The sequence below is a fragment of the Phoca vitulina genome, unplaced genomic scaffold (genome assembly GCF_004348235.1).
Source record: "Phoca vitulina isolate PV1807 unplaced genomic scaffold, GSC_HSeal_1.0 scaffold58, whole genome shotgun sequence".
NCBI lineage: Eukaryota > Metazoa > Chordata > Mammalia > Carnivora > Phocidae > Phoca > Phoca vitulina.
The window spans coordinates 5122959-5149464 of NW_022589761.1; the positions used below are offsets into that span (position 1 = coordinate 5122959).

The 26506-nt window shown below is 40.1% G+C and overlaps 1 protein-coding gene across 3 annotated transcripts in view; it reads left to right on the top strand.

The window, feature by feature from the left end:
• UBA2 (ubiquitin like modifier activating enzyme 2) overlaps positions 1 to 23983 on the top strand; it is a 41463-nt gene extending 17480 nt beyond the window's left edge. For 2 of the 3 annotated variants that reach the window (XM_032390459.1, XM_032390460.1), the window contains 9 exons: positions 3307 to 3406; positions 5449 to 5615; positions 7373 to 7466; positions 7552 to 7664; positions 10676 to 10831; positions 12173 to 12269; positions 17406 to 17511; positions 19084 to 19220; positions 20763 to 21289. In XM_032390459.1, the coding sequence (XP_032246350.1) occupies positions 3307 to 3406; positions 5449 to 5615; positions 7373 to 7466; positions 7552 to 7664; positions 10676 to 10831; positions 12173 to 12269; positions 17406 to 17511; positions 19084 to 19220; positions 20763 to 20944 (1152 nt within the window). In that variant the 3' untranslated portion in view covers positions 20945 to 21289. Of the gene's footprint in view, positions 1 to 3306; positions 3407 to 5448; positions 5616 to 7372; positions 7467 to 7551; positions 7665 to 10675; positions 10832 to 12172; positions 12270 to 17405; positions 17512 to 19083; positions 19221 to 20762 lie in introns of all 3 variants that reach the window. The other variant, XM_032390458.1, reaches the window with a different exon arrangement.
• Positions 23984 to 26506: the final 2523 nt, after the last annotated feature.

Below are 26506 nucleotides of genomic sequence, written 5' to 3' on the forward strand. Positions count from 1 at the left end.
AACATTGTTATTAGACAGTGTTACTAGACCCAGTATGAGGTTTCAAAAGAGGCTTTCCAGAGGAAGTGACATTTCAACCCAAGACTTTAAAGAATTGGGCTGGGGATAAGAATGCTACATGTACACAGAAGGTCTCAGGTCGGAAAACTGAAATAATTCTCATTAAAGGGGAGACTGGGAAGAGGAATCGAAACATAAGCTGAGGCTACATCAGGCAAGACTTCCTAGATCATGACAAGGATGCTATACCAAGGCAATGGGAATCCATTAAAAGGTGGTCTATAGGATCAGATATAGAGGGTATGCTGTGCACCATTCTAGGACCTGATATTCCTATTGTAATCAATATGGGACAGTACCTTTTGAAGTTGTACAGTGCTAGAATAATCTGAAGTACAACCTATCTGCATTCCCAGTGGAGGGTGGAGAAAAAGTAGATTTAACAAGACTTAGGATGTTTAGGGCACCTGGGTAGTTCAGTTGATTAAGTGTCCAGCTCTTTTTTTTTTTTTTTTTTAAGATTTTATTTATTTGACAGAATAAGCAGGGGTAGCTGCAGGCTGAGGGAGAGGGAGAAGCAGGCCCCTGCTGAGCAAGGAGCCCAACGCAGGGCTCGATCCCAGGATCCTGGGATCACGACCTGGGCCGAAGGCAGCTTCTTAACCAACTGAGCCACCCAGGCGCCTCAAGTGTCCAACCCTTGATTTTGGCTCAGGTCATGATCTCAGGGTTGTAAGATTGAGCCCCACGGTGGGCTCCATGCTCAGCGGGAAGTCTGCTTAAGATCCGATCCCCAGTCCCCCACCCCCGCTCATGCTATCTCTCTCTGAAATAAGTAAATAAAATCTTTTTGTAAAAAAATAAAAGACTTAGGTTGTTCAAAGTGAGGAACAGTGAAGAATCAGGAATGATACCTGGTTTCCTGCTGGGCAGTAGAATGAACAAGGTGCCATTCTCTGAGGTAGGTAAGGTGGGAAGCAGGTGTGTTGTGTAGGGCTTAGAGGATGAGATAAGGTGATAGAATCAATTTGAGATTCCTCTGGAATATTAGAGTAAGGGCAGGTAATTCTAAAGGCAAGCAGAGAGGTTTAGACTGGGATTTGCAGGCCTGTTTGTAGGCCTAAGAGAAAAGAGCATGAAGATGGTTTAGTACCATCTTAGAACTCTGAGGGATTCCCAGTATTTAATAATTGGATAAAGGGTGTGGAGCTTGTGCATGGAAAACCATGCTAATTCCCCATTGCCTGGGAGGCTTTTCAGCCAAGTGCTTAAGGTCCTCTATAAAATGTGTCTAACCAGTTTTGTTACCCAAGTCATACTGAACTTATTTCCTTGCCTATGCACCCATTTCAGATGTTACCAGCTCCTTGAACTCTCCTTATTCCTCAGAACAAAATTCCTGCTAGTACTCAAAGCTGTGTGATTCTCACACTAAATTTGTATTCTAACTATTTGTATATTTGGCTGGTTTTCCAGAGATTTAAGGATGCTTCATAAATACTGATTGAATTGAATATATTTTGATAGAAATAGTCCTGAATTTTTGGGGTGCCTGGGTGGCTCAGTTGGTTAAGAAGCCAACTCTTGATTTTGGCTCAAGTCATGATCTCGGGGTCATGGGATTAAGCCCTGCGTTGGGCAGTGGGCTCATGGGGGAATCTGCTTGAGATTCTCTCTCTCCCTCTGCCCTCTTCCCCCATGCTCACTCACTCTCTTTCTCTCTAAAATAAATAGATAGGGGCGCCTGGGTGGCTCAGTCATTAAGCATCTGCCTTCGGCTCAGGTCATGGTCCCGGGGTCCTGGGATCGGGCCCCGCATTGGGCTCCCTGCTCGGCGGGAGGCCTGCTTTTCCCTCTCCCGCTCCCCCTGCTTGTGTTCTTTCTCTAGCTGTGTGTCTGTCTGTCAAGTAAATAAATAAAATCTTTTAAAAAAAAAATTAATTAAATAAATAAATAAAATCTTTTTTAAAAAGAAATGGTTCTGAATTTTTTTATTAAGCCAATTTTAAGTTCATAGCTGACACATAAAATAAATGTATTGACTAAATCAACTGACAATAGAAAATACAGCTGAGGAAAAAGTAAATATAATAAAATCATCTGAAATTCTACCACAGGATAGTGCCATTCATGTGATAGTCTCTCAGGCTATATATAATACTGCTTACAACATGAATTTATTTTGTTTTTGAGAGAAAAGCGTGTACGTGAGTGGGAGGAGAAGGAGAGAAAGAATCTTAAGCAGGCTCCATGTCCAGCACAGAGCTTGACTTGGGGCTCGATCTCGTGACCCTGAGATCATGACCTGAGCCGAAATCACGAGTTGGACATGACTGAGCCACATGGGCACCCCATAACATTTTTGCAAAAGAAATTGTTTTGGTTTTGGGCTTTTTGGGGGGCCGGACCACATTTCAAAGATGTTACAGGTGATTAAATTCTGGTTTTGAGCACTACTTTTAAAATGTATGCTTGGGGTTCCTGGGTGGCTCAGTCAGTTAAACATCTGCCTTCGGCTCAGGTCATGATCCCAGGATCCTGGGATCAAGTCCCGCATCGGGCTCCCTGCTCCTTGGGGAGCCTGCTTCTGCTCTGCCTCTCTTTCTCTCTCTCTCTCTCTCTCTCATGAATAAATAAATAAAATATTAAAAAAAAAAAAATCTGCCTTCAGCTCAGGTCATGATCCCAGAGTCCTAGAATCGAGCCCTGTGTCAGGCTCCCTGCTCAGTGGGGAGTCTGCTTCTCCCTCTGCCCCTCCTCCCTGCTCATGCTCTCTCTCTCATCTTCTCTGTGTCTCAGATAAATAAATAAATTCTTTAAAAAATAAAATGTTTCTGCTTTATTGCTATTATACCCATGAACTTGGAGATATTGCTAACTGGTATCTCTAGGCTCAGTGATTTAATTCAATTCTTATGGAACTGGTGTATGTTTATTTAACTTCTTGATTGGCATGATTTTGCTTCAGATCAATCTTTGGAACTTTAGGTATGCTTGGGGGAGGTGACTTAGCGGGGCAGGGGCTGTGAGCACTATTCACAGTTCCTTTACTCTTTTTCTCAGCTTTTCTGCTTTCACTGTTTCAAATGCAGACGTTCTGTATAAATATTTTTATAAAAGGTTTACGTTTTGTGGGTTTTTCTTTTGGAAAGTGTGCATCTGCTTGTATAGGACATATCTTTAAATCAGAAGATTTTATGGTGTAATATTTATAGTAAATCAATGAAATTTTGTTATATTTTATCAGCATAGGGACTATAGGATTTGTGGGATTTTATCTTTGTTATTTTTAAATTTTTTTTTAAGCTTTTTAAAGATGATATCCGGTATCTGTTGACAATGGACAAACTGTGGCGGAAAAGGAAACCTCCGGTTCCGTTGGACTGGGCTGAAGTACAAAGTCAAGGTAAAGAATACATTTTATGGGGTGCCCGGGTGGCTTTGTTGGAAGAGCATGTGGCTCTTGACCCTCAGGGTCGTGAGTTCAAGCCCAACATTAGGTGTAGGTATTACTTAAATAAATAAACTTAAATACATTTTAGTCTTTGGGATACCTAAATTGGAAGTTCTCTCACTTAAAATCTTTAAATAACCCTGAATTTCATGGTAAGAAATTCAGTTTAGAAACATATGAAGAAGGAAGATGGCTGGAAATCTTGTCACCTAGAGAAATAGCCACTGTTAACATTTAGGGAATGTCTTGGTAGTCAACTCTATCTGTGCACAGAAATAAAGGGCAGTTGTTTATGCGCTTTACATAAATGGAATCATACACATTTATATATTGTTACTTGCTCTTTCCAGTCAGTATTATTTAACTAGTCCCTTATTGGTTAACCTTTGTTTCATATTTTCCCTCAAATAGTGTTGTGATAAGAATATATGCACATCTTTGTACCTTTGTGTGATTATCTCTTTAGGATTTAATTTAGGGACATACTTACAATTTTAAATGTGAGAAAAACTATTGTAGTAGTGACTTCTTCCTTATCCTACCGCCCCTTCCACACATTATGTCTATGCCTTAGATAAGTTACATTACAATTAATGTATGCACTGCAGTGATTAGCACATTGAAACTTAAAGGGTCCCAGGAGATTTGGGGTGTCAGTTGGGAGCAGTTCTCTACAGTAATGAATATTTGTCTTTACGGACTAAATATTTTTTTAAATTTTATTTTATTATGTTAATCACCATACATTACATCATTCGTTTTTGCTATAGTGTCCCATGATTCATTGTTTGCATATAACACCCAGTGCTCCATTCAGTACGTGCCCTCTTTAATACCCATCACCAGGCTAACCCATTCCCCCACCCCCTCCCCTCTAGAACCCTCAGTTTGTTTCTCAGAGTCCATAGTCTCTCATGGTTTGTCTCCCTCTCTGACTTCCCCCCCTTCATTTTTCCCTTCCTACTATATTCTCTCTCTTTTTTTAACGTATATTATTTGTTTCAGAGGTACAGGTCTGTGATTCATTAGTCTTACACAATTCACAGCGCTCCCCATAGCGTATACCCTCCCCAGTGTCTGTCACCCAGCCACCCCATCCCTCCCACCCCCCACCACTCCAGCAACCCTCAGTTTGTTTCCTGAGATTAAGAATTCCTCATATCAGTGAGATCATATGATACATGTCTTTCTCTGATTGACTTATTTCGCTTAGCATAATACTCTCTAGTTCCATCCACGTCGTTGAAAGATTTTGGTTTTTTGTTGTTGTTGTTGGCTGCATAATATTCCAGTGTGTGTGTGTGTGTGTGTGTGTGTGTGTGTGTGTGTGTATACACACCACATTTTCTTTATCCATTCATCTGTTGATGGACATCTTGGCTCTTTCCATAGTTTGGCTATTGTGGACATTGCTGCTATAAACATTGGGGTGCACGTACCCCTTCGGATCACTACATTTGTATCTTTGGGGTAAATACCCAGTAGTGCATTTGCTGGGTTTTACAGACTAAATTTAAGTATGCTTCTGATAGGGCGCCTGGGTGGCTCAGTCGTTAAGCGTCTGCCTTCGGCTCAGGTCGTGATCCTAGGGTCCTGGTATCAAGCCCCGCATCGGGCTCCCTGCTCAGCGGGGAGCCTGCTTCTCCCTCTCCCACTCCCCCCTGCTTGTGTTCCCTCTCTCGCTGTGTCTCTCTCTGTCAAATAAATAAAATCTTCAAAAAAAAAAAAAGTATGCTTCTGATATCTTCCACTTACTGAGTGCTAACTATGTGCTGGGCATAATGTTTATCTTATCGACATTGTATCTTTGAATTCTCTAGTGGTTTTATGAGGTTCCTATTAGCCATTTTCTTGCACAAATATTTGTAGTATCCTAATAATTATCTTAATGGAATTTGTTTCATTTTGATTTTCTTATTGGTCAAGCATTGAATTTTTAAATAAAATAGAGGGATGATGTTTAATAGTGAAATTTCTAATATTTTTTCCCTTAGGAGAAGAAACCAATGCATCAGATCAACAAAATGAACCGCAGTTAGGTCTGAAAGACCAGCAAGTTCTAGATGTAAAGAGCTATGCATGTCTTTTTTCAAAGAGCATTGAGACTTTAAGAGTTCATTTAGCAGAAAAAGGGGATGGAGCTGAGCTCATATGGGACAAGGTTCGTTTTGAAAATATGTGGCAATTCTATATCACATGCATATTTTCTTGAACTGTAACCAGAAACTAGTAATTTTTTGGATATCATTTATTCTACCAGAATTTGAGGACATAATGTTGAGTTTGCTTGGATGTTTTCATTTCTAATTACTACATTGAACTATGAATTTTCTCTACGTGAATTCAAGTAATACAGAACTTGATTTTAGATTCTGGTTATGGATTTGTGGTTTATAATTATGTTTTGAGAACATAATTGGACTGGAGAAATAATGTGAATTTATTGAAGTAAAATGTTTCACTGACTTAAAAACTTTCTTGTGTAATACAGATTTGTTAATAGAAGTCATAAAATCCTTTTGGAGACAACAGCTCATGAGCCTAATTAACCTTGAAAGTAATAAAATTGCCTTTCTATTGAAATAGTGAAAGGTCTGAGACCTCTAAATACAAAAATTAAATGTAATTATTCTTACCAAGTTAAAATAACATTTAATAGTATTTTGTGGTTAGATGTCATATTTTGAAATTTAATGAGTTAATTTGATTTTTAATTGTAATCAGTGTTTTCTACATCTGCAAGTGATTTAGCTGTGTTAAAGTTTTTATGTTTCAGTGATGGTAGAGATTTGCCATGAGTTGTAAGGGGAAAAGTTTGGTCAGTTTTACTAAGCTGAGATGATAATTTTGTGCAAATTTTGAAACTGTGATTGAATTAGACATCCAAAATAGAGCTAGTAAGTTCATATTTTGGGGATTCTTGTAAACCTTATTCTTTTGGGTTTATGTATAAAGATTAACTTTAACAAATACATATTTTCATTGTTAGTGTTCTAATAGTGATTTGGGACGTTTTCATCCATACACAGGGGCTAGATAATGAAACTGAAACTGGGAGTTGTTACCCTCTGATTAAAATCTACACCTAATGGATATGGTGAACCAGTTGTCTAGGGAAGTACCTAATGTATACTGTTGGGTACTATTAAATATTCATACTTGATCCTCATCACAACCTCATAAAATATTTATATAATTTTCCCTACTTAAGGAATTACAGATTTAAGGAATTTCATTTGCCTGAGGTTAACCAGCCAGCCAATAAATAGAGAACGCACATCCTGTCAGTGCTTTCTCTTCTGTACTTTGGTGCTTCTGAATTATAGGCTGGGATAGTATGTTCTCAGTGAAGCAGGAAATCTTGCTGAAATCTAAAGTGACCAAGATACAATCTCAGGAAGAATATAAATTGTCAAGGGAAAACTTTTGTTATATTGCCATATGTGAAAAGAAACCGCAAATGCAGGAGACTGGTGTGTATGAAGGGAATTTGGAGAAGGAAAACCAAAAGGTGTAGTCCAGACGTTTGAGTCTTTAATGAAGCCCTTTTCTCTAAAAAGCCCTTATCTCTTTGCTGTTACCAAACAACCTTTCATTACAGACCGATGGACCTAGGAGAGGGTTGCCACCGTCAGTGAATCGAATTGGTGTTGCGGTCTATACACTTAGTGTCTGCTGTATTTGTGTAAGCAGGATTGAGGTCCTAGAAGCCTGGTGGGTCTTGGCATTCTTGTCAGGCTACATTCCTGGATCCAAGAATCTGATAATGAGACCCTAGCTTCTTCCTCAAGGCCACCTCTTGTTCTAGTTGACTGTCTACAGTGTTACAAAACGTGTGAAAGTACTGTTTTGAAGGTGATACCAACCAAATTAGTAAGTTTGTGGGAAGACTTAATAAATTGTTTAAAATATTGGCAGGATGACCCATCTGCAATGGATTTTGTCACCTCTGCTGCGAACCTCAGGATGCATATTTTCAGTATGAATATGAAGAGCAGATTTGATATAAAATGTAAGTTATGTAATACTTTAGTTGTATTACCTAAAATTCTGTTACTCTTTTTTCACAGTTAACCATATTCATCTTTGTTTTTCAGCAATGGCAGGGAACATTATTCCTGCTATCGCTACTACTAATGCAGTGATTGCTGGGTTAATAGTATTGGAAGGATTGAAGATTTTATCAGGAAAAATAGACCAGTGTAGAACAGTGAGTATTTCTATTTGCATTCTTTATGTAACCTCTCTCTCTTTTTTTTTAAGTAAGCTCTGTGCTCAATATGGGGCTTGAACACTCAACCCTGAGGTCAAGAGTCACATGCTCTGCCAGCTGAGCTAGCTAAGCGCCCCCGTCCAATCTCTTTTTAATAGTATAGTCTGTACTTTAGGGGGAAAAAAGTAACTTATAAAAAGCACATTAAACAGATCATTTAAAAAATTAAAACAATAAAATTGATTAAAGCAGTGGAAAAACCATGTTCCACTTACCTTGTGAGTTTATGTGTAAGTAAGCTTCCTGGAAATTATAGCAAAAAGGAAAACACTTCCTTCTCTTATTTCTGTCTGAAATGGAAGCAGAAGCTAGTTTGCTTCTAATAGTTGCAGTTTTACTGAATTCTTAGAGGGACTAATTGTGTGGTTCCTTTTTTTTTTTTTTTTTTTTAAGATTTTATTTATTTATTTGACAGAGAGAGACACAGCGAGAGAGGGAACACAAGCAGGGGGAGTGGGAGAGGGAAAAGCAGACTCTCCGCTGAGCAGGGAGCCCGATGTGGGGCTCGATCCCAGGACTCTTGAGATCATGACCTGAGCCGAAGGCAGACGCTTAACGACTGAGACACCCAGGCGCCCCTGTGTGGTTCCTTCTATTACGTTTTTTTCAATTCTAAAAGTTCCCTATAGTTTTATTAAATTTTGCTTTGTCATTTTATAGTTCTCTCCTTTGTTCATGCTTTTTAAAGTCTCCTTTTTTGTTTTAAACCTAGTTTATGTTCTTTGATAATGTCCGTGTCTGAACTCTTTATGGGTGAGTCTACTATCATTTCTGCTAGATTTCACAGTATTTGGTTGGCTTATGATTTTTTTTTTTTTGAATTAGTGTTTGTTAAAATTGTGTCATAATTTTTTTTTTTTTTAAGATGTTATTTATGGGGCGCTTGAGTGGCTCAGTCGGTTAAGCAGCTGCCTTCAGCTCAGGTCATGATCCCAGGGTCCTGGGATTGAGCCCCACATCGGGCTCCCTGCTCAGTGGAGAGTCTGCTTCTCCCTCTCCCTCTGCCTGCCGCTCTGCCTACTTGTGCTCTGTCAAATAAAATATAAATCTTTAAAATATATATATTTATTCGAGGGAAAGCATGGTGCAGGGGAGAGGGAGAAGCAGACTCCCCACTGAGCAGGGAGCCCAACATGGGGCTTAATCCCAGGATCTTGAGATCATAGGACCTGAGTCAAAGGCAGATGCTCAACCCACTAAGCCACCCAGGCACCCCTGTGTCTGGTAACTCTGAAGGACTTATTGAAGGTGTACTTCTTCAAAGAGGATTTGATCTGGGTGCCTGGCATCTTACCAATTCAGGACTACTTTTAAATTCTTAGCTTTAGTTTTTCAACTCCTATGTCTGACAGTAAATCCGCATGAGCCCTGTCTTACTGTAATGAAATATGAAGGAAGATATGTGTCGTTCCCTCCCCCCCCCCCACTTCCCCTAAGCACCAAGGCCAAGATAATTTTTCTTGCTATTTTTGTGGGAAAGATATTTTTGTTCTTAATTCACCTCCCCTTCTAGGTCCTTGCTCTATGCAAGAGTCTCCTGTTAAAGAGTTCCTATGTTGCGTGAGATTTGGACTAGGTTTATCTTTTAAAACTAACACCACTTGGGTGGCTCATTCGATTTAAGTGTCTGACTCTTGATCTCAGCTCAGGTGTTGATCTCAGGGTCATGAGTTCAAGCCCCACGCTGGGCTTCATGCTGGGTGTGGAGCCTACTTTAAGAAACAAACTTTTTAATGTTTTCATGAAATTTTGGAGTGAAGGACTGTAGAATTACTGCCAGTCTGTCGTCGAATTTATTAAAATGTCTACCGTATCCTATAATATCCTTCTTGTTTCTTTGCTTACTTAGCTTTGTCCCTCTCTTGGGTTAATGATGTTTATGTCTGGATTTTTTGGTTCACACTTACGAAGTGAATATTAGGACAGAGTAATAGTGTTAGCCTGTATGTTAATGGTGTTAGCATTTGTTTTCCTGACTGTTGATTTCCCTTAGCACGGTTACCTTCCCAGTGAAGCCTAAGATCAATCAAATCTGTTCTCCAATTGGACCCTGCCTCTGGCCCTGCCAGTACAGTGATTAACTGCTAGCAGTACTATTGTTACAGGAGTCCTCCTCCCAGCACTTACTGCCTCTCACAGGATTGACTTCGTTAAAGTTTGGGAATCCATGGGGTTCCTCTTTAGAATTAAGTCATCTTAGCAGGTGCCACACCTAACATGGTCATCAAGAAATGAGAATTTGTATATCTGCTTCCAGTGTTCATCTGACATTTGTTTGTATTAATCTTACTAGTGTTCACCAAACTCTGTAGAAATATGAGGTTGGGGCCTTTTTAAATTTCAGTGCATTTTTTTTTCTAGTGCAATTTTAAAAATTTGCATTGGCTTTTATTTTTTGTTTGGGTACTAGGGAAATGGTAAATAGGTGCTAATATTGCCTGAAGTACATTATTTTTTCTCATAATTATATAAATGTTAATATCGTAATCATCATAGACAACTTGAAAAGAAAGGCAGTACATTGGTTCCATACATCTGTGAAAGCGTTACCATTAATTGGAGAAATAAGTGTATTGCTGTTGAGAAGTTGGCTTAAAATTGATAAGAACAACCTTAATTGGGAAGACCCCCAAAAGCTGTTTTAATGATACCAGGGATGAGTACAGCTAGGCCTTTACTTTTGTAAATTAGTTTGCAGAATAGTTTAGAGTCGTTAGTACAAGATTTCTTTTCAGTAAGCACAGCCTTTCACATGGTAGCTAATTGGAAAAGAAAGTTGAAAAATCAGTCTCTTATTAAAAAGGCCATGATTTTCCTTATGTTTTTTCCCATCTAGAAGGGAATACTTATTTTTTTATTGGCTGTACAGTAAACAAGATGGTAGACTTCAGGTTGTGTGGTATTGTAACTGATTTGTGGTTTCTGCTTGTATTTTTTCTCCTCCAAAGATTTTTTTGAATAAACAACCAAACCCAAGAAAGAAGCTTCTTGTGCCCTGTGCACTGGATCGTCCTAACCCTAATTGTTACGTATGTGCCAGCAAGCCAGAGGTGACTGTTCGGCTGAATGTCCATAAAGTGACTGTTCTCACATTACAGGATAAGGTAAGTGCAGGGGCTGGTTCTCTTCCACAAGGTTTGTTCATTTTCCTCTTCTAAAAACAGGAAACCTAGGTTCCCTTCTGCTTGATAGTGTTAGTGTGATAACAAACTAAAAGCCGCGTAATTATTCTGAAAGATTCTGACTACTAAGTTGTGTTGCTCTCATATTCTACGTTACTTTACTATCTGGGTTGCTACTGGATTTTTTGGTCTGTGGTTCCAGAGTATGTGCCTCACATCCCAGAAGGGAATAGATGAATTTGGGTGGACTATGCCCCACAGGTGGTACAGAGGTGATGGTTTCTTGGCAAGCAGGAGACACTTTGTTCCCAGATAGTGTGTAAATTCTGTGTTTCCTGACAGGCAATATCCCTGACTGTGGTGTGTTAAGTTGGCCTTTTATGAAATGTTGCGTTTGTGTATCTGGATTCACCAGTAGTAGAGCTCTGGAGTGAAGGAAATGGAAGTTGAGGATGTGGTCTAATCCTTAGGTTCCTTCTAAATTGGCTAGAATGGCCCAAATGGGTGCCACTTCCCACTTCTGGGATCATTTCAGATTGCTCTCTGATAATCCCCATCATCATGTTTCATATTTATATGACATGGGGGCGATGGACCCTTGTGGCCTAGACTGCTGGAGAGGGAATAGCCTTTCTCCCAGAACTGATTGCATAGGGCAGATTGATGTGAGCTTATGTTTTGATGAAGCAGCAGGATTTGGTAAACTGGCCAGCAGAGGGTGATTGCCCCCCCTGCTTTCTTAGGAAATAATTATAGTTGGTATGTAGTCATTCTTGAGCTTAAAGCAAGCCAGCTATTTGTGGGATAATCAGACCTTTAGAGAATTCCTGTTATTTTTAAGAGCAGCTAGGATTTGACAGATTATCATCACTCCTGATCCGTCTTGGAATTTAAAGAGAGATGGAACTTGGGAAGAGGAAGACTATCCAAGAATCAGTTTTAATGAGAAATTTTCCATCTATAAAACATCTGCAAATAGAGGATTGGCATAGAGACTAAGATGAAATATGCCAAGTGTCTAGCTCAGTACCTCATCTGTAGGGAAGAAAAAATACTAAGCCAATCAAGAGTTCGCAATCTCCCATTTGGAGGAAGTTTTATCTGAACTTCATCAGTGGTCAAACATGAGGGTGGGCAGCATGGGCATGGAGTAATTGGGTGAATTTCCAGTGCTTTCCTTCATGTCCTGAGGTATCTTGACGAACGACTTTGCCTCTTTCCAATGGAAGGGGAAAGTAAGAGCCTTTATGGAAAAAATGTCTAAGTTTTTTTATGGTCTTTAGCTATATATATATTAATATTTTGTATCTTTTTTTCTTATAGATAGTGAAAGAAAAATTTGCTATGGTAGCACCAGATGTCCAAATTGAAGATGGGAAAGGAACAATCCTAATATCTTCAGAAGAGGGAGAGACAGAAGGTATCATACATTGCATTTATTCACTCCCCTCATTTGGGTGGAAACTGTATACATGAGAAAGTAACATTAGTTTGTCCATTTACTATACATGTTACTCAGTATCACAGCTGATGGGGCAATATTTGGTCATGGAAGTGCTCTCCCTAGGTGGCACTGCCTTGCTGGGATCACTGCAGTTCCAGGTCTGGGGACTCCCGTATTGTCAGGGTATCTCAGGGACTGTTTCTCAAGAACCCAGTGCATAGTCAGGTTTACAGTGACCATGATGCTCTTGTTCACTAACAAGGAACCACCTTGCCTGTATCATGGATCCTGGGAGCTGAATTAGTCATGAGAAGATTGCTCTGGCTGTTAGGGTAGGAAGGGTAATTTAAGGCTATTAGGTGTTTTGTCCAGGAGTAGAGAAAGAAGCCTTGATAGCCCATTATAGAGCAGAAAGTAATGCTGAAAATCAGTGCCCACTTTTGGTTTTCTAGGCTTCCCTTTTCAAAAGTTTAAGCAGGTCAGGGCACTTGGGCGGTACAGTTGGTTAAGCGTCCAACTCTTGGTTTGGGCTCGGGTCATGATCTCGGGGTTGTGGGATTGAGCTCCGTGTTGGTCTGTGCGCTCAGCACAGAGTCTGCTTGGCATTCTCTCTCTCTCTCCCTCTCCCTTTGCCCCTCCCACTTGTGCACTCTCTAAAATAAATAAATCTTTTTTTTTATTTTTTTATTTTTATTTTTTATTTTTTTAAGATTTTATTTATTTATTTGACAGAGAGAGACACAGTGAGAGAGGGAACACAAGCAGGGGGAGCGGGAGAGGGAGAAGCAGGCTTCCCGCTGAGCAGGGAGCCTGATGTGGGGCTCGATCCCAGGACCCTGGGATCATGACTTGAGCCGAAGGCAGACACTTAACGACTAAGCCACCCAGGCACCCCAATAAATCTTTTTTTAAAAATGCAAGCAAGTCATCCCTTTTCTTAATGCATTTATTGTAAAAAGTATGATGCATTTGATTCTTTTTCAGCTTTCTTAGAATTAGTTATGGTTATGTCCCCTTCAGACTGCACTAGTCTACGTTCCCATACCTCTTTGGTCACTTTGGCAGCTCATCTCTTTGGGCTACTGTTTTAGTTGATTTCTCCACATCCCCAATTTTGTCAGTGTACCATTACTTTAAAAATCTGGGGGGCAGTTTTCCCCAAGTATGTGATGTATTATTCACACATTTGTTCATTGGTCATTTATTCAGGACACTTTGCCATATCCTCATGAGGTTATTCAGATGTCAAGCCTTTACATTAAAACCTAGTGTCAGGATTCTTGACTGTAGATTTTGTCAAGAAAATGTTTGAGATACTAGGTCATGAGTAATTCGAGGCCGTGTTTTGGATAGGTAGTAGTCTATTTTAAGAAATCTAGTTGAATATTTAAGCCCCATTTTAGCCAGCTGTCTTCATACACACAGAGAAAGTTTATCCATGACTATACATTCTCTCCTTGGTTCTGTGGTTCTGGCCAGCTCTTTCAAATGCTAGGACTTCAAAAATGGAAACAGGTCAAGAATCTCTGTGGCTTAAATCTCTGGCCCTTTTCCACAAAAGACATGTGCTACTGAGGGTGCTAGCATTTATTCAAATATGTTTAGAGTCCTTCTGTGTTAGAGGTATAGTCCTAGGTGTTTATAATTCAAGAATGAGTAAGGCAGTGGTCCCTGTCTTGAAGTACTTTAGAGCCTGGAAGGAGAGGAGAAATGATCAACAAGTGGATTTAATACAGTCTAAGAAATAACTATAGGAACAGACGTATAAGGTAGGAATTAGAGCCTTGTGAAGAGAGGAGGGTCACGGGAGAAAGGACTCCTGGGCCAGTTCCTAAAGATGTAAAGGCCCTCTGGGCAGAGAAGGCAATATCTGCACTTGCACAGAATCAGCAGCCTTTACAAACGTAAACGGCTTTTGGAATGGCCAGTTATTTGTTTCAGTGGAAAGTGGGGTGCTGCGGGCTTAGCAGTGGTGGCACAGCTAGAGGGCTTTCTGTGGCATACACGTGACATGTGTTTGTCATCCTCTTCCCCCAGTGTCCTGCTACCACCAAGGCTTCTAAGCAGGGAAGTAATATATTAACTTCTAGCATTGTCTGCGGGGGGGGGAGGGGGGGGCGGGTTAGGCATGTGAAAGAGGAAGCGGGGAGCTATTTAGGGAGGAAAAAATGAAGGTAACGAGGGATTTTTACTGAGGCAGTAGCAGATGTCATGGTTGAGATTTGGAGTCAGAGTTCAGGGGCCAGGTGAGGAAAAGTGGCATTGTTGGGCTGGTACAGGACTGCCGCCATGACTCTGGCTTTAGAGATGGTGCTAGTTGACAACGATAGAATGAATGCACAGTAACTATTTTTCTTTCAAACATGTTGGGTCTGAGGAGTTTGTAGTGAGTGGAGAATGTGAGAAAGGACTTGAGGATGGAAGTGTGGGTAGGAATTATAATTCTCTGAAGGCATTCCAGGTAGATTAAAAAGTTAAAATAAGAAACCTGCAGGGGCATCCCCGTGGCTCAGTCAGTAGAGCATGCGGCTCTCGATTTCCAGGTCATGAGTTGGAGCTCCACATTGGGCATAGAGTTTACTTAAAAAAAAATAATAATTGGGAGGGGGGAGGGGGGATTGATTAGCCCGGTGATGGGTATTAAGGAGGGCACGTACTGCATGGAGCACTGGGTGTTATACGAAAACAATGAATCATGGAACACTGTACATCAAAAACCAATGATGTATTGTATGGTGACTAACATAACATAATAAAATTAAAAAAAAAATCTATAAAAGAATTAGAAACTGTCAGTAGTTTCTGGGTTTCAGGTTCAAGGAGGGAGGATCCTTTCTAAGCATTTTCCTTATAAGCGACAAAAGAAATTATAAAAACCAACAAAGAAAAAGATTACTAGATCATATAGAAAAATCACGTAAATTTAATGATAACTAGAATTTAAAATACAGTTTACTTAGTATGTGCCAGGCACTACATAGGTCAACAGGTTCTATACACTCTGTGCCCCTCATGGAGCAAATACTCAATAAAGCGCAGTCTGTCGTGAAGAGGGGGTGAAACTGGGAGCAAAGTGAGGAAGCAGTTTTGTAAGTGATACTTGAGTGCTTTTACAGGTCGAGAGAAGAGCATTTGAACGTGCAGGAGAGAAAGGGTAATTAAGGCAGAAAGACTCAGAAATAGGAGGAGGTGGTGTGACATCAAAAGTTTGATTGGAGGAATTGTTCTTCATTGGAATATTTATAATCCATGTAGCAAAGGTTTATTAAATACTGTGGGTATTAGGCACTGTGCAGAAATGACATGTAGAAGCTAAAACTAGATTGGAGTGATAGGGGAGGTCCCGTAGGCTCGTCATTGAGAAATGTTGAAAAATGGAAAATCCATTCAAATCAACAAAGTTTTCTCATTTTCTGAATTATAGAATTTGCTGAAAAGTAGTTTGTTGAAGTTGTCATGGATAACCTCTTTGCAAGTAGAATATATTTTGAACAACTCTAAAAGTTGTCTTCCAACTCCTCCAGGATTCCAGATTAATTTGGTTTGAATGGGAGAATATTGTCAGAACTCCACACGGTTTGGTTCTTTTTAAGCAGTTTTAGTAGTTGGAGTATTCTTCATTCAGGGCTGAATTTCTAAGTGCCTAATATTTTAGTGAATTAGTTTGGTAGAGTCACCATTCCAAAATACACAGACAGGGTGACTTAAATAACAGAAACTTATTTTCTCATAATTCTGGAGGCTACAGGTCGTTAAGATCAAAATGTCCACAGGTTTGGTTTCTCTTGAGGGACTTCTTTTTTTTTTTTTTTTTTTTCTGTCCAAAACTTTAATTAAAATAAACATAACATAATAAATTTTTATTCAAAATATAAAAAGTCAGAGCACAAAACTATGTATGGAATTTCCGCTAGCAACTTTTCCAAAATTTTCCTCTTTCTTTTTTTTTTTTTAAATTAAAAAAAATTTTTTTAAATTTTTTTTATTGTTATGTAAATCCCCATACATTACATCATTAGTTTTCGATATAGCGTTCCATGATTCATTGTTTGTGCATAACACCCAGTGCTCCATGCAGAACGTGCCCTCCTCAATACCCATCACCAGGCTAACCCATCCTCCCAACCCCCTCCCCTCTAGAACCCTCAGTTTGTTTTTCAGAGTCCATTGTCTCTCATGCTTCTTCTCCCCCTCCGATTTCCCCCCCTTCATTCTTCCCCTGCTGCTACATTCTTCTTCTTCTTTTTTTCTTTCTTAACATATATTGCATTATTTGTTTCAGAGGTACAGATCTGAGATTCAACAGTCTTGCACAATTCACAGCGCTTACCAGAACACATACCCTCCCCAGTGTCCATCACCCAGTCACCCCACCCCTCCCACCCCACCCCCCACTCCAGCAACCCTCAGTTTGTTTCCTGAGATTAAGAATTCCTCATATCAGTGAGGTCATATGATACATGGCTTTCTCTGTTTGACTTATTTCGCTCAGCATAATACCCTCCAGTTCCATCCACGTCGTTGCAAATGGCAAGATCTTATTCCTTTTGATGGCTGCATAATATTCCATTCTATATATATACCACATCTTCTTTATCCATTCATCTGTTGATGGACACCTTGGCTCTTTCCACAGTTTGGCTATTGTGGACATTGCTGCTATAAACATCGGGGTGCACGTAGCCTTTCGGGTCCCTACTTTTGTATCTTTGGGGTAAATACCCAGTAGTGCAATTGCTGGATCATATGGTAGCTCTATTTTCAACTTTTTGAGGAACCTCCATACTGTTTTCCAGAGTGGCTGCACCAGCTTGCATTCCCACCAACAGTGTAGGAGGGTTCCCCTTTCTCTTGAGGGACTTCTTGCAAGGATTCTGGTTAGATTGGATTAGGGCCCACCCTAACAGCCTCATTACAACTTACTCAGCTCTTTAAAAAGCACTATCCAAATACAATCACGTTCTGAGATGCTGGGGTTAGGACTCCCAACATAGGAATTTTAGGGGGCAACAGAATTCAGCTCATAGTAGGGGTTTAATCTTTTTTAAATTAATAGGATTGCTCCAGTGGAATATATAACTGAAGTATCTAAATTCCTTTCGAATTTCTTAGCTAATAATCACAAAAAGCTGTCAGAATTTGGAATTAGAAATGGGAGCCGGCTTCAAGCAGATGACTTCCTTCAGGACTACACTTTATTGATCAACATCCTTCATAGGTAGGAACTATTAATATTTTAAGTGTAAGAAATTATTTGAATATAAAAACTTTAAATTGAAGAAAAAATGTTTTCTTACCCTTAAGCCCTACTGTTCGTTTGAAACCATGCAGTATATTTGCTTGAGTTGGCTACTAAGTTCCCTGAGGCTTGACCTACAGAAGAATTTGGGAATTCAAAAACAAAAGGGATAGGCAAAAAATATTTAAGGGTAAGTCATCATAGTGTCTAATCAGAAAGATCTAGAAAAGGTAGAAATCCAGACATTTGAATCAGAAGTGAATTCATTTTGATAATTGAACTAAAATAAAAACTTCTATTATTTTAAAGATTCATTAGAAGAAAAGAAGAAATCTTCCTCCCATTAGACAGATATTTCATTTGTGGTGTATAACAATAACAAGACATTTAAAAATTATCCTATAGAGATTTTTGAATCATGTATTTTTTTCTTTTCGATTTAATGTCCTGCTATTTTTATAAAAAGCATTCATGTGCTTGCATTACAGAATATTTGCGTATATGTAACAGTTAGAATGAGATGGTCCTCCACTTTGGTATGGTTAGCTGTTGAATAAGGTGCATTTTTGTGCATGCTCCCATTGATAGACCCAGACTACACAGTGACTTAGACTTTTGGGCACCATCTAACAAACATGAAGGGGGTTGCCATCTGCATCCAGTTGTTTTGCCAATATTGCCATCTCTCTATGAACTTCAAGCTTGTGTAGTTGTTTGGAGAATATCACATTTTATGTACTTGCTTGGTTTATAAAAAGCGTAAAATGACAGGAAAAACTGAATGTGAGTTAGTAGTAATAGGTACAACTTTCACAAAGTTAGACAGTTGAGTCCAAGATAGATATTGCTGGGGAGTGGTCTCTAGCCTCAGACGCCATTGGATGCCGGTGGTGTGCTTGTGTTCAATTATACAGGAAAAAACAACGGAAGGACATGTACAATAAAATGGAAATATATCAGATGGTGTCTAAAGAGGAGGCATAATTAGGGTTTTTTTTATCATATTTTTTAGCTCTCTGGGAACAGAACCCCCCCTTTTAACATGTAAGTCTTTTGCTTGACTTTCATGCATTAAACTTTCATACATGTTTTTGGGAACTCATTACCAAAGCAGGGTGCTGCTGGTAAAGATGGGAAACCCAGAGCCCATGTAACCCCCCTATTCCTAAAACACCAAATGGCTCTGGTCAAGAGCAGAGTAGAGTGTGTAAATCTTTAAACATGGTAGCTGAAGAAATAATGCCTAAGAGCTAGTTTGGGCCACAGAGTTTTGAACTCCAGTTTCTGCTCTAGCAGTAAAAGTTGTGTTAATATTTTTTAAAGACCTTTTCCTTGATTTGAAGGGGCATTGGTATTGACCATTTGAATTATCCCCAAAATTTGTTATGTGCAGTCTTATTTTTGGTTTTATTAGTTCTTTGAAAATCAGGATCTATTTGGTGTGTACATCGTACTTGCACTTAGAGCTTTGAGGAGCACTGTCTCTGTTGTTCCTTTGCTTTTGTCAGTAGTTGTGGTGGCCCAGTTTTACAGTGTGTTGTTCTTTTACAGTGAGGACCTAGGGAAGGATGTTGAATTTGAAGTTGTTGGTGATGCCCCAGAAAAAGTGGGGCCCAAACAAGCCGAAGATGCTGCCAAAAGCATAACCAATGGCAGTGACGATGGAGCTCAGCCTTCCACATCCACTGGTGAGTCATGGCCCCAGCCAGCCAGCACTTTAATTATCCACCAAGCAGGCCATTATATAGAAACGAACTGTGATTATTTTATGAATTTGACCATAAAACAGAAATCCATAGGACTATTAGAGGTGTGTATTGATTTGGCATTGATTGTTTTAATGGAGCTCTGAATATATGAACCAATGAAGACATTAAAGACTAGGGGAAATTCTTATGGAAAATAGGAACTGTTCTTTTTTGTTAGTGGGTTTTTACAACTGGAAATGTCCGTGAATTTACTAGTGCATGAAGATACTTCATTCTTTGTAGTAGTAGTTTTGGATTTGGGGTACCTGTTTTATTTAGGGGAAACAAATCAATGCATCTGACTATTTTGAGTGAACAGATGCTGTAAGTATAGGATTTTTAGCATTTCACAGTCTCTCAGAACCATTATGACTTTGGTAAAGTGCATCAGAGGCTCTGTTTCCCTGGGTTTTCAGTACTAGTGCTTGGTGCTTTACTGTGTGCTCAGATTTGGATGTTTCCTACCTACCCACATCCCACAACAGCCCCCCTCCCTTCATTCTTTACTCAGGAAACTAAAAGTTACCAATTTTTTTTACTTCTTTGTTTCCATTTCTTTAACCCTGTGTCTTTGGTGTTCTTTGGAATATGGTTGTTCTTGGTTCTTATGTTCTCTGAGAATTTTAAAGATGGACTTTGAGACTAGCTAGAGTGTGGTCCACCTATGAGCCATGGGGTCATGACCTTTTTCCTCCTACAAAAATAGAAAAGTCTATCATTTTCCTGTGAGGAAGGGACTGTGGTAGTTTTTCAGAAACCATAATTTGAAATGTGAATTGATTGATCCCTTACTGTGGGTCGGTTTGGAAGGCAATAGCAACGAGTAAGATAGGTAGGTACTCTGCCTTTGCTTTGGCGCGGGGGTGGAGGGTGGGTTGGGGGTGGTACACGAAACCAGCTGTGGTGTAAGGTTATGAGTATGCACGGTAGAGCCCACTGCGTGGATTTGAATCCTGGCCTCATCCTCTGCTATTGTGTGACCTTGGGCAAGTCAATCTCTGTACGTCAGTTTCCTTTTCTGGAAAACGGATAATAATGTTATCTTCTTTATAGGGTTGTTGTGATGATTAAATGAGTTGTTATATGCAAAGTGCTCAGAACAGTTCCTGGCACATTGTAAGTGCTATATATATGTTGTTGTTGTTGTTGTTTTATTACTATTACCACCACTACCAGTATTAGGATATGCACCCTCCCCTTTTCTGTTGGAGAAATAGAAACAAGGAGCTATAATAATTTGAGTTCTATAATGCTTGTTACAGTTTTTTGTTAAGATTAGAAAACAAATCGGTGCTTGTTACAGAAAACATTAAAACAGTACAGAAATGTGTCATGTATAAAGTGAAGGTTCCCTAAGGGTAGCCTACCATTCTTAAGTTTGGTATATATTAGAAATGCCAGCTTTTCACTTTCATAAAATATTAGTAAATCACTCATAACTCCCACACTTTTAACCATTTTTTCCTTTTTTTCTGAAATAAGCACAAGAGCAAGATGATGTGCTCATAGTTGATTCAGATGAAGAAGGTCCTTCAAATAATGCTGACATCAGTGAAGAAGAGAGAAGTCGCAAGAGGAAATTAGATGAGAAAGAGAATATCAGTGCAAAGAGGTCCCGCACAGAACAGACAGAAGAGCTTGATGATGTTATAGCATTAGATTGAACAGAAATGCTTCTAAACAGAACCCTCTTACTGGGCAGAACCAGGTTATTTGTTATGTTCTTTGTTCCAAAGGGAAAAAATTGACACCAGTGACTTGAAGATGATTCTGCTCCCTTTGAAAGCAAGCATTCATTTTGCTAGAACAATTAGAAACACTGCGGTATGCTGTATTGAAAGTAGGAATATAGTTTTAAAGCCCTTTGAACAAAGTGTGTGCATAACCAGTCATGAGATGAAACAACACAATGCATGTTGCCTTTTTAATGTAAATACCCTTAGGTATCATTTAACAGTTTTAAAATATTGTCGTTTAGTAAAGTTGATACCTGGTTATAAATATTATGCCTTTATTTTTGGTTAGAAGAAGAATTATTTTTAGCCTAGATCTAACCATTTTCATACTCTTAACTGACTGAAACAGATTCAAAGAAGTATCAAGTGCTATGCATTGAAATGTGTTTTTAAATGTTAACTGGCACTATGTATATTAATGTAAAACAATGTTAATTTACTCAAGTTTTCAGCTTGTACTGCCTGGTATGTCTGTGTAAGAAGCCAGTTTTTGTGTATTGTTACAGTTTCAGGTTATTTATATTTGATGTTTTGTAGAACTCAAATACGACTATACTGTACTTATGGACCAAATAAATGGCATCTGCATACTTGTTACACATGCCTGCATAGTTCACGTCTCTGCTGCCTTACTGGGTTTATGTATTACTGCAGGCATGCGAAATTCTTTCCTTCTAAAGAGTTAACTCATAATGGATGTGAAGGTTAAATGATCTCCACTGTTTGCCATAGATAAGTACTTTCTAAAATAAAGCTTTTATGGCAGTGTTACTTTTTAAGTTTGGATTGTAAACAACTGGCCTTCTGTTGAGAACATTAAGTGATCTTTGCCCAGCCCCAGGAACTTAGAACCTTGGATTTGAGATTCCAGAGCAGGGGAGAGTCTTCCTTATTCTGCAGTCTTCTCTGGGTTGCCCCTCCCCACCCCCCGCCCCCGATTCATCAGAGTCCCTTCTTGAGTATACCATTTAGGGTCCAACTCCAGCCTACAGAAGTGGCCAGACCAGCCCTGGATGGATCAGCACCCATGTCTCCGCCTTGGACCTCAGAGGGCCTTGGCCCTTAGGGTACTCTCCTCACACAGATGTGCCTTGAGTTTTCAGATAACAGAAACCCCTGAAGCTGTCCCCCCCACCCACCCCATTTGATACCTCAGCCTTTGGTGGTTTTGTGGCTACAGTCAATTAAATTTCAAATTGTTAACTCATTAAATTTTGTTCCACTTTGTATAATTCTTACTCTGCCATCTAGCTTATTAACTCTTGCTCCTTGTTTTGTATCATTTGTAAATTCAGCGTGTAATCAAAGCCTTCAGAAAAATGTTGAACAAGACTCAGCCCTCAGGAGCATGCCGCTTCATGCCTGCAGGATGGACTGACTTCCAGCCTTCAATACAGCACTGGGCAAACTGAAGCCCCACCTACAACTATATGAGCCCGTGAGGTTCACTTTGCCTTTAGATTTTTAGATGTTCCATTTTCCTCCAGAAAAAAAAATCTCAAAATTACAGAACTGTGTAACAGACAATGGTGAAATATTCTGGAATTCCACCTCTCAGAAATGTTTCAGTTAACTGGTTGGTCACTGGTGATCATGTTTCAATTTTGAAATTCCATTCCTAAAACCTAACCCTGCCCTTGTAGACTCAATTGTCAAAATGGTTTCCAGCATTTTGTATATTTTATTTTTTTCCCATTTGTACATAAATAGCAGTAAGAGCCAGTTTGATCTGCAGAGATAGGTTTCTGTTTTGGCAGACCAGTGGTTTTTATCTCTGCAACAACTCTATTACTACCTTTTCCAGCAGGTTCTGTCCATTTTCAACCTGTTTTTATAAAATCAGGGTTTATCAGCAAGGCAGGTCCAATACATGGGTCTTGCCCATGTAGACTAAGCAGATCCAAGCTGCCTGCACGCCCCTGGAGCATGGACACGCTTTAGATGTGGCCTGGTATTTGTGGTTTTCCCGTGCGAGTTGTCTTCTCAGTTGGGGAGCCAGATGCAGAGCTCGTCAGGGGCCTTTCCCCAGCAGCTCTACCCTGAAATACAGTCTGACAAACCATCTTCCAGCCTTAATGGGAACAGTCTGCTGACCCAAGCTTACCTATCTAGTCTGTTGTCCCAAAGATGAGTCTGCATACTTGGCATGTACGAGAGGATTCAGTGTTTTAATATGGAGCCTGACCACGTAAGTAATCAATCAGGCAGACATCAGTGTAATCAGTCAGCCAAGTAACAGGCTGTTGAGGAACAGAATCTTTACAGTGTTCAAATGCTGTACAGATAACTCACCAAGGAAAAAACAACCACCTTTGATAATGGACTGATCTGTCACCGCTGTAATCACATACTCAAACCTGGTATCGGGGACACCTTAACGTGTGCTTCCCAGTGAGATGATATGAAGACTACAACAGGACTGAGAAAAAAATCTGTTCACCTGAACCTAATGCAGCAGCTAGACCCAACTTCCAGCTGACAGGAAAGAGGGTGTAGAGGAAAAAGCTAAACAACATTAGGAGGAAACAAGTACAGAATGTGGGACGTTCTTGAACTCAAGTGCAAAATACATGACTAGCAATTCTTGTGATAATTGGAAATTTGGAAATGGGATAAAGTGATAATGGAAGTATTTTCTTAGGTATGATAATGCCCTTGTACTTACGTAGGCCAGTGTCTTTATTCTTCGAATATTAGGGATGAAGCTTCATAACAATTTTTAAATGGCTCAGCAAAATACACAATACAGGAAGAAAAAGATAACATTTATTGAATCTAGGTGGAGCCTATATACGTTGTTCATTGTACTATCCAACTTTTCTCTGAAAACTTTCGTAATAAAAGTGGAGAGAGAGATATATATATATAGTCTGTATTTTCCTTCTGTGCCTATGTGACTTTCAAGTTTTGTAATGGATACTTACGATTTAAATCAGAAAGGCAATAAAGATTAAAAATATAAGTTGGCATGGACAAGTGTTGCAGTGATTCCTGGGTCCAACATTGATGAAGTCTGCTTTGTTCATCCTTGTTGCTAGGCTGTGACTTAGGAAGAATTCTTTCATTTGAGCCTCCAGAGAACTAAGAAGAGAGCCAAGTTGCTCCCGGTAGATTAATGGTTCACTTAGAAGTTCCAGAAAACATTTGGTTCATAATAGATGTTCCTCTTCCTGGAAATTGCCCATGGGTGGCCAAGGAACATTGGCAAATTTAAGCTTCCTACTAGCCTTTTGTAATGTACAGAAAATAGAAACTTACAAAGTAAGTAAAAGAAAACCCAAAGAAGTTAGGGAAGAAAAAATGACATGTTTCTAGTCACTGTGACTTGGGGAGGGGGTAAAGGCCTCCTGGAATCTCCATTTGACCATTTGCGGGAGGATATATTTAGATAAGTATTTTTATAGACCCTTTCATACTGGAAATACATTATTTGCATTCTGCACACAGGGAACTTTTCCCCCTGCATCTAATTTAAAATAAATTCCAGCCAAAAGTTTATTTGAGAAATTTTTGAACTGTTCTCAATAAAAAGATCATCTGAGTTGAACTACAGGACTATGATGATGCTCTGAAGTTGGACTATATCCCGAAGATAACGTTTTCCTGGTAAAATAACATTTTGAGGGTTTTGTTAAATGTCTCTCAGCTTTAAAAAATATTAAATCTTAGCAAAAGGTGACGACTTACATAGGGAAAGACTCAGAAAATTTTTACTAGAATGTACAAATACTCCAAGTAGATCCTCAGGCTTTTACTTTAGAAATCCACTGGAGCGCCTGGGTGGCTCAGATGGAGGAAGACTGGAGGGATGGCTCCCCAAGGAAATCCAGAGAAAGGAGAAAGTGCTGAGCAGGACAAAACAAGAAATGTTCTCGATGACAGTTTTGTCTTTGCCCCTTCACTTACAAATATCTCACCTAGGGCACCTGGGTGGCTCAGATGGTTAAGTGTCTGCCTTCAGCTCAGGTCATGATCCAGGGTCCTGGAATCAAGTCCCAAGTCATGCTCCCTGCTCAGCAGGGAGTCTGCTTCTCCCTCTCCCTCTGCCCCTCCCCCTGCTTGTGCTCTCTCTGTCTCTCAAATGAATAAAATCTTTTTTTTTTTAATATTTTATTTATTTATTCATGAGAGACAGAGAGAGAGAGAGAGAGAGAGGCAGAGGGAGAAGCAGGCTCCCAAGGAGCAGGGAGCCCGATGCGGGACTCGATCCCAGGACCCTGGGATCATGACCTGAGCTGAAGGCAGACGCTTAACCATCTGAGCCACCCAGGCGCCCCTCAAATGAATAAAATCTTAAAAAAAAAAAAAAAAATCCAGTCAATCTCAGAAAAATGTAGGCATTGTGCACACTGCCATTCGCTCATTCTGTAAACGTGTGTTGCATCCCTACTCTGCACTATGCTACTACACTTCTTAGAAAACCGTGCCAACCTTGCCAGCCTGGGTAGAAACCTTTGAAAGCAGTAAGACACTAAGGTCTGGTGTTCACAGAAACTTCTTACCAATGGCAGCAAGAGGTGATCCTGAGGTGGTGGGATGGGGATCCTGTGTGTCTCCCAGCTTCCCAGTTGGTCCCAGCGTCAGCTTCCAGCAGCACTAAAAGTCATGAACGCCAACCTCCTGCTCAAAAATGTGGTAACAAAGCTGTAGAAATCAGCATTCCCAAATGTCCCACCCCATGGAACTGCAGGTCGCTGGGGTGATCACCACATACAAAGTTTGTGTATAAATTCCCTTTCCTGGATGCAGGATAAGGTTTCGGGGCAAGGAAGTGAAGGTCCTTCCGAGGTGGCCACTCCCACCCTCAGGAAGGAAGCAAGCTGAAATTATCTGATCCTAACCCTCATTCTTAGATTCGGGGAACCATGCCTGTCCATGGCTTTAGATGTCAATGCTTTGACCCTTCTCTTCCCCCGAAGAGGCCAAAGGGGATACCAGGACCAGGGGAAATTGGCGGACTCAATCTGGTTGAGAGAGCTGGGCCTCAAAGGAGAGGATGGAAAAATCCCTTTGGGCACAGCTCCCAGTAGATGTCCTGCCAGTAGAGGAGCATCAGAGAGCCCACACACCTTGTGGGGAAACTGGCCCTTAGGAGCTGAGCTGGGAGAGGTACCAGTGGGCTTCAGGGGAAAGACTTCCCGCTGCTCTCCCCAGGAAGTACTATGTTATAGGGGTAAAGATTGCTGCAGGCTGAGGGAGAGAAAGAAGAGTGGGTCCCAGAAACCCCCATATGGTGTTTGGCTGTGTACCATCCCTCTTCCCTAGGAACCCAAGGTAAACAGCCACACTTGATTGGCATGAGTATGTCCCAAGACTGGGAAAACCCCTGACTCGTGTCCGTAATTGGGGTCCAGACAATACAAACACTACAGACAGATAAGGGGGTCTGATGGAAGCCAGATTACAAGGAGAGACAGGAGGGGGAATCTTTAAACCACCATTAGTGTAGACAGTCTGGGTAGGATTGGCCTCTGGAGAACTACAAGGAAA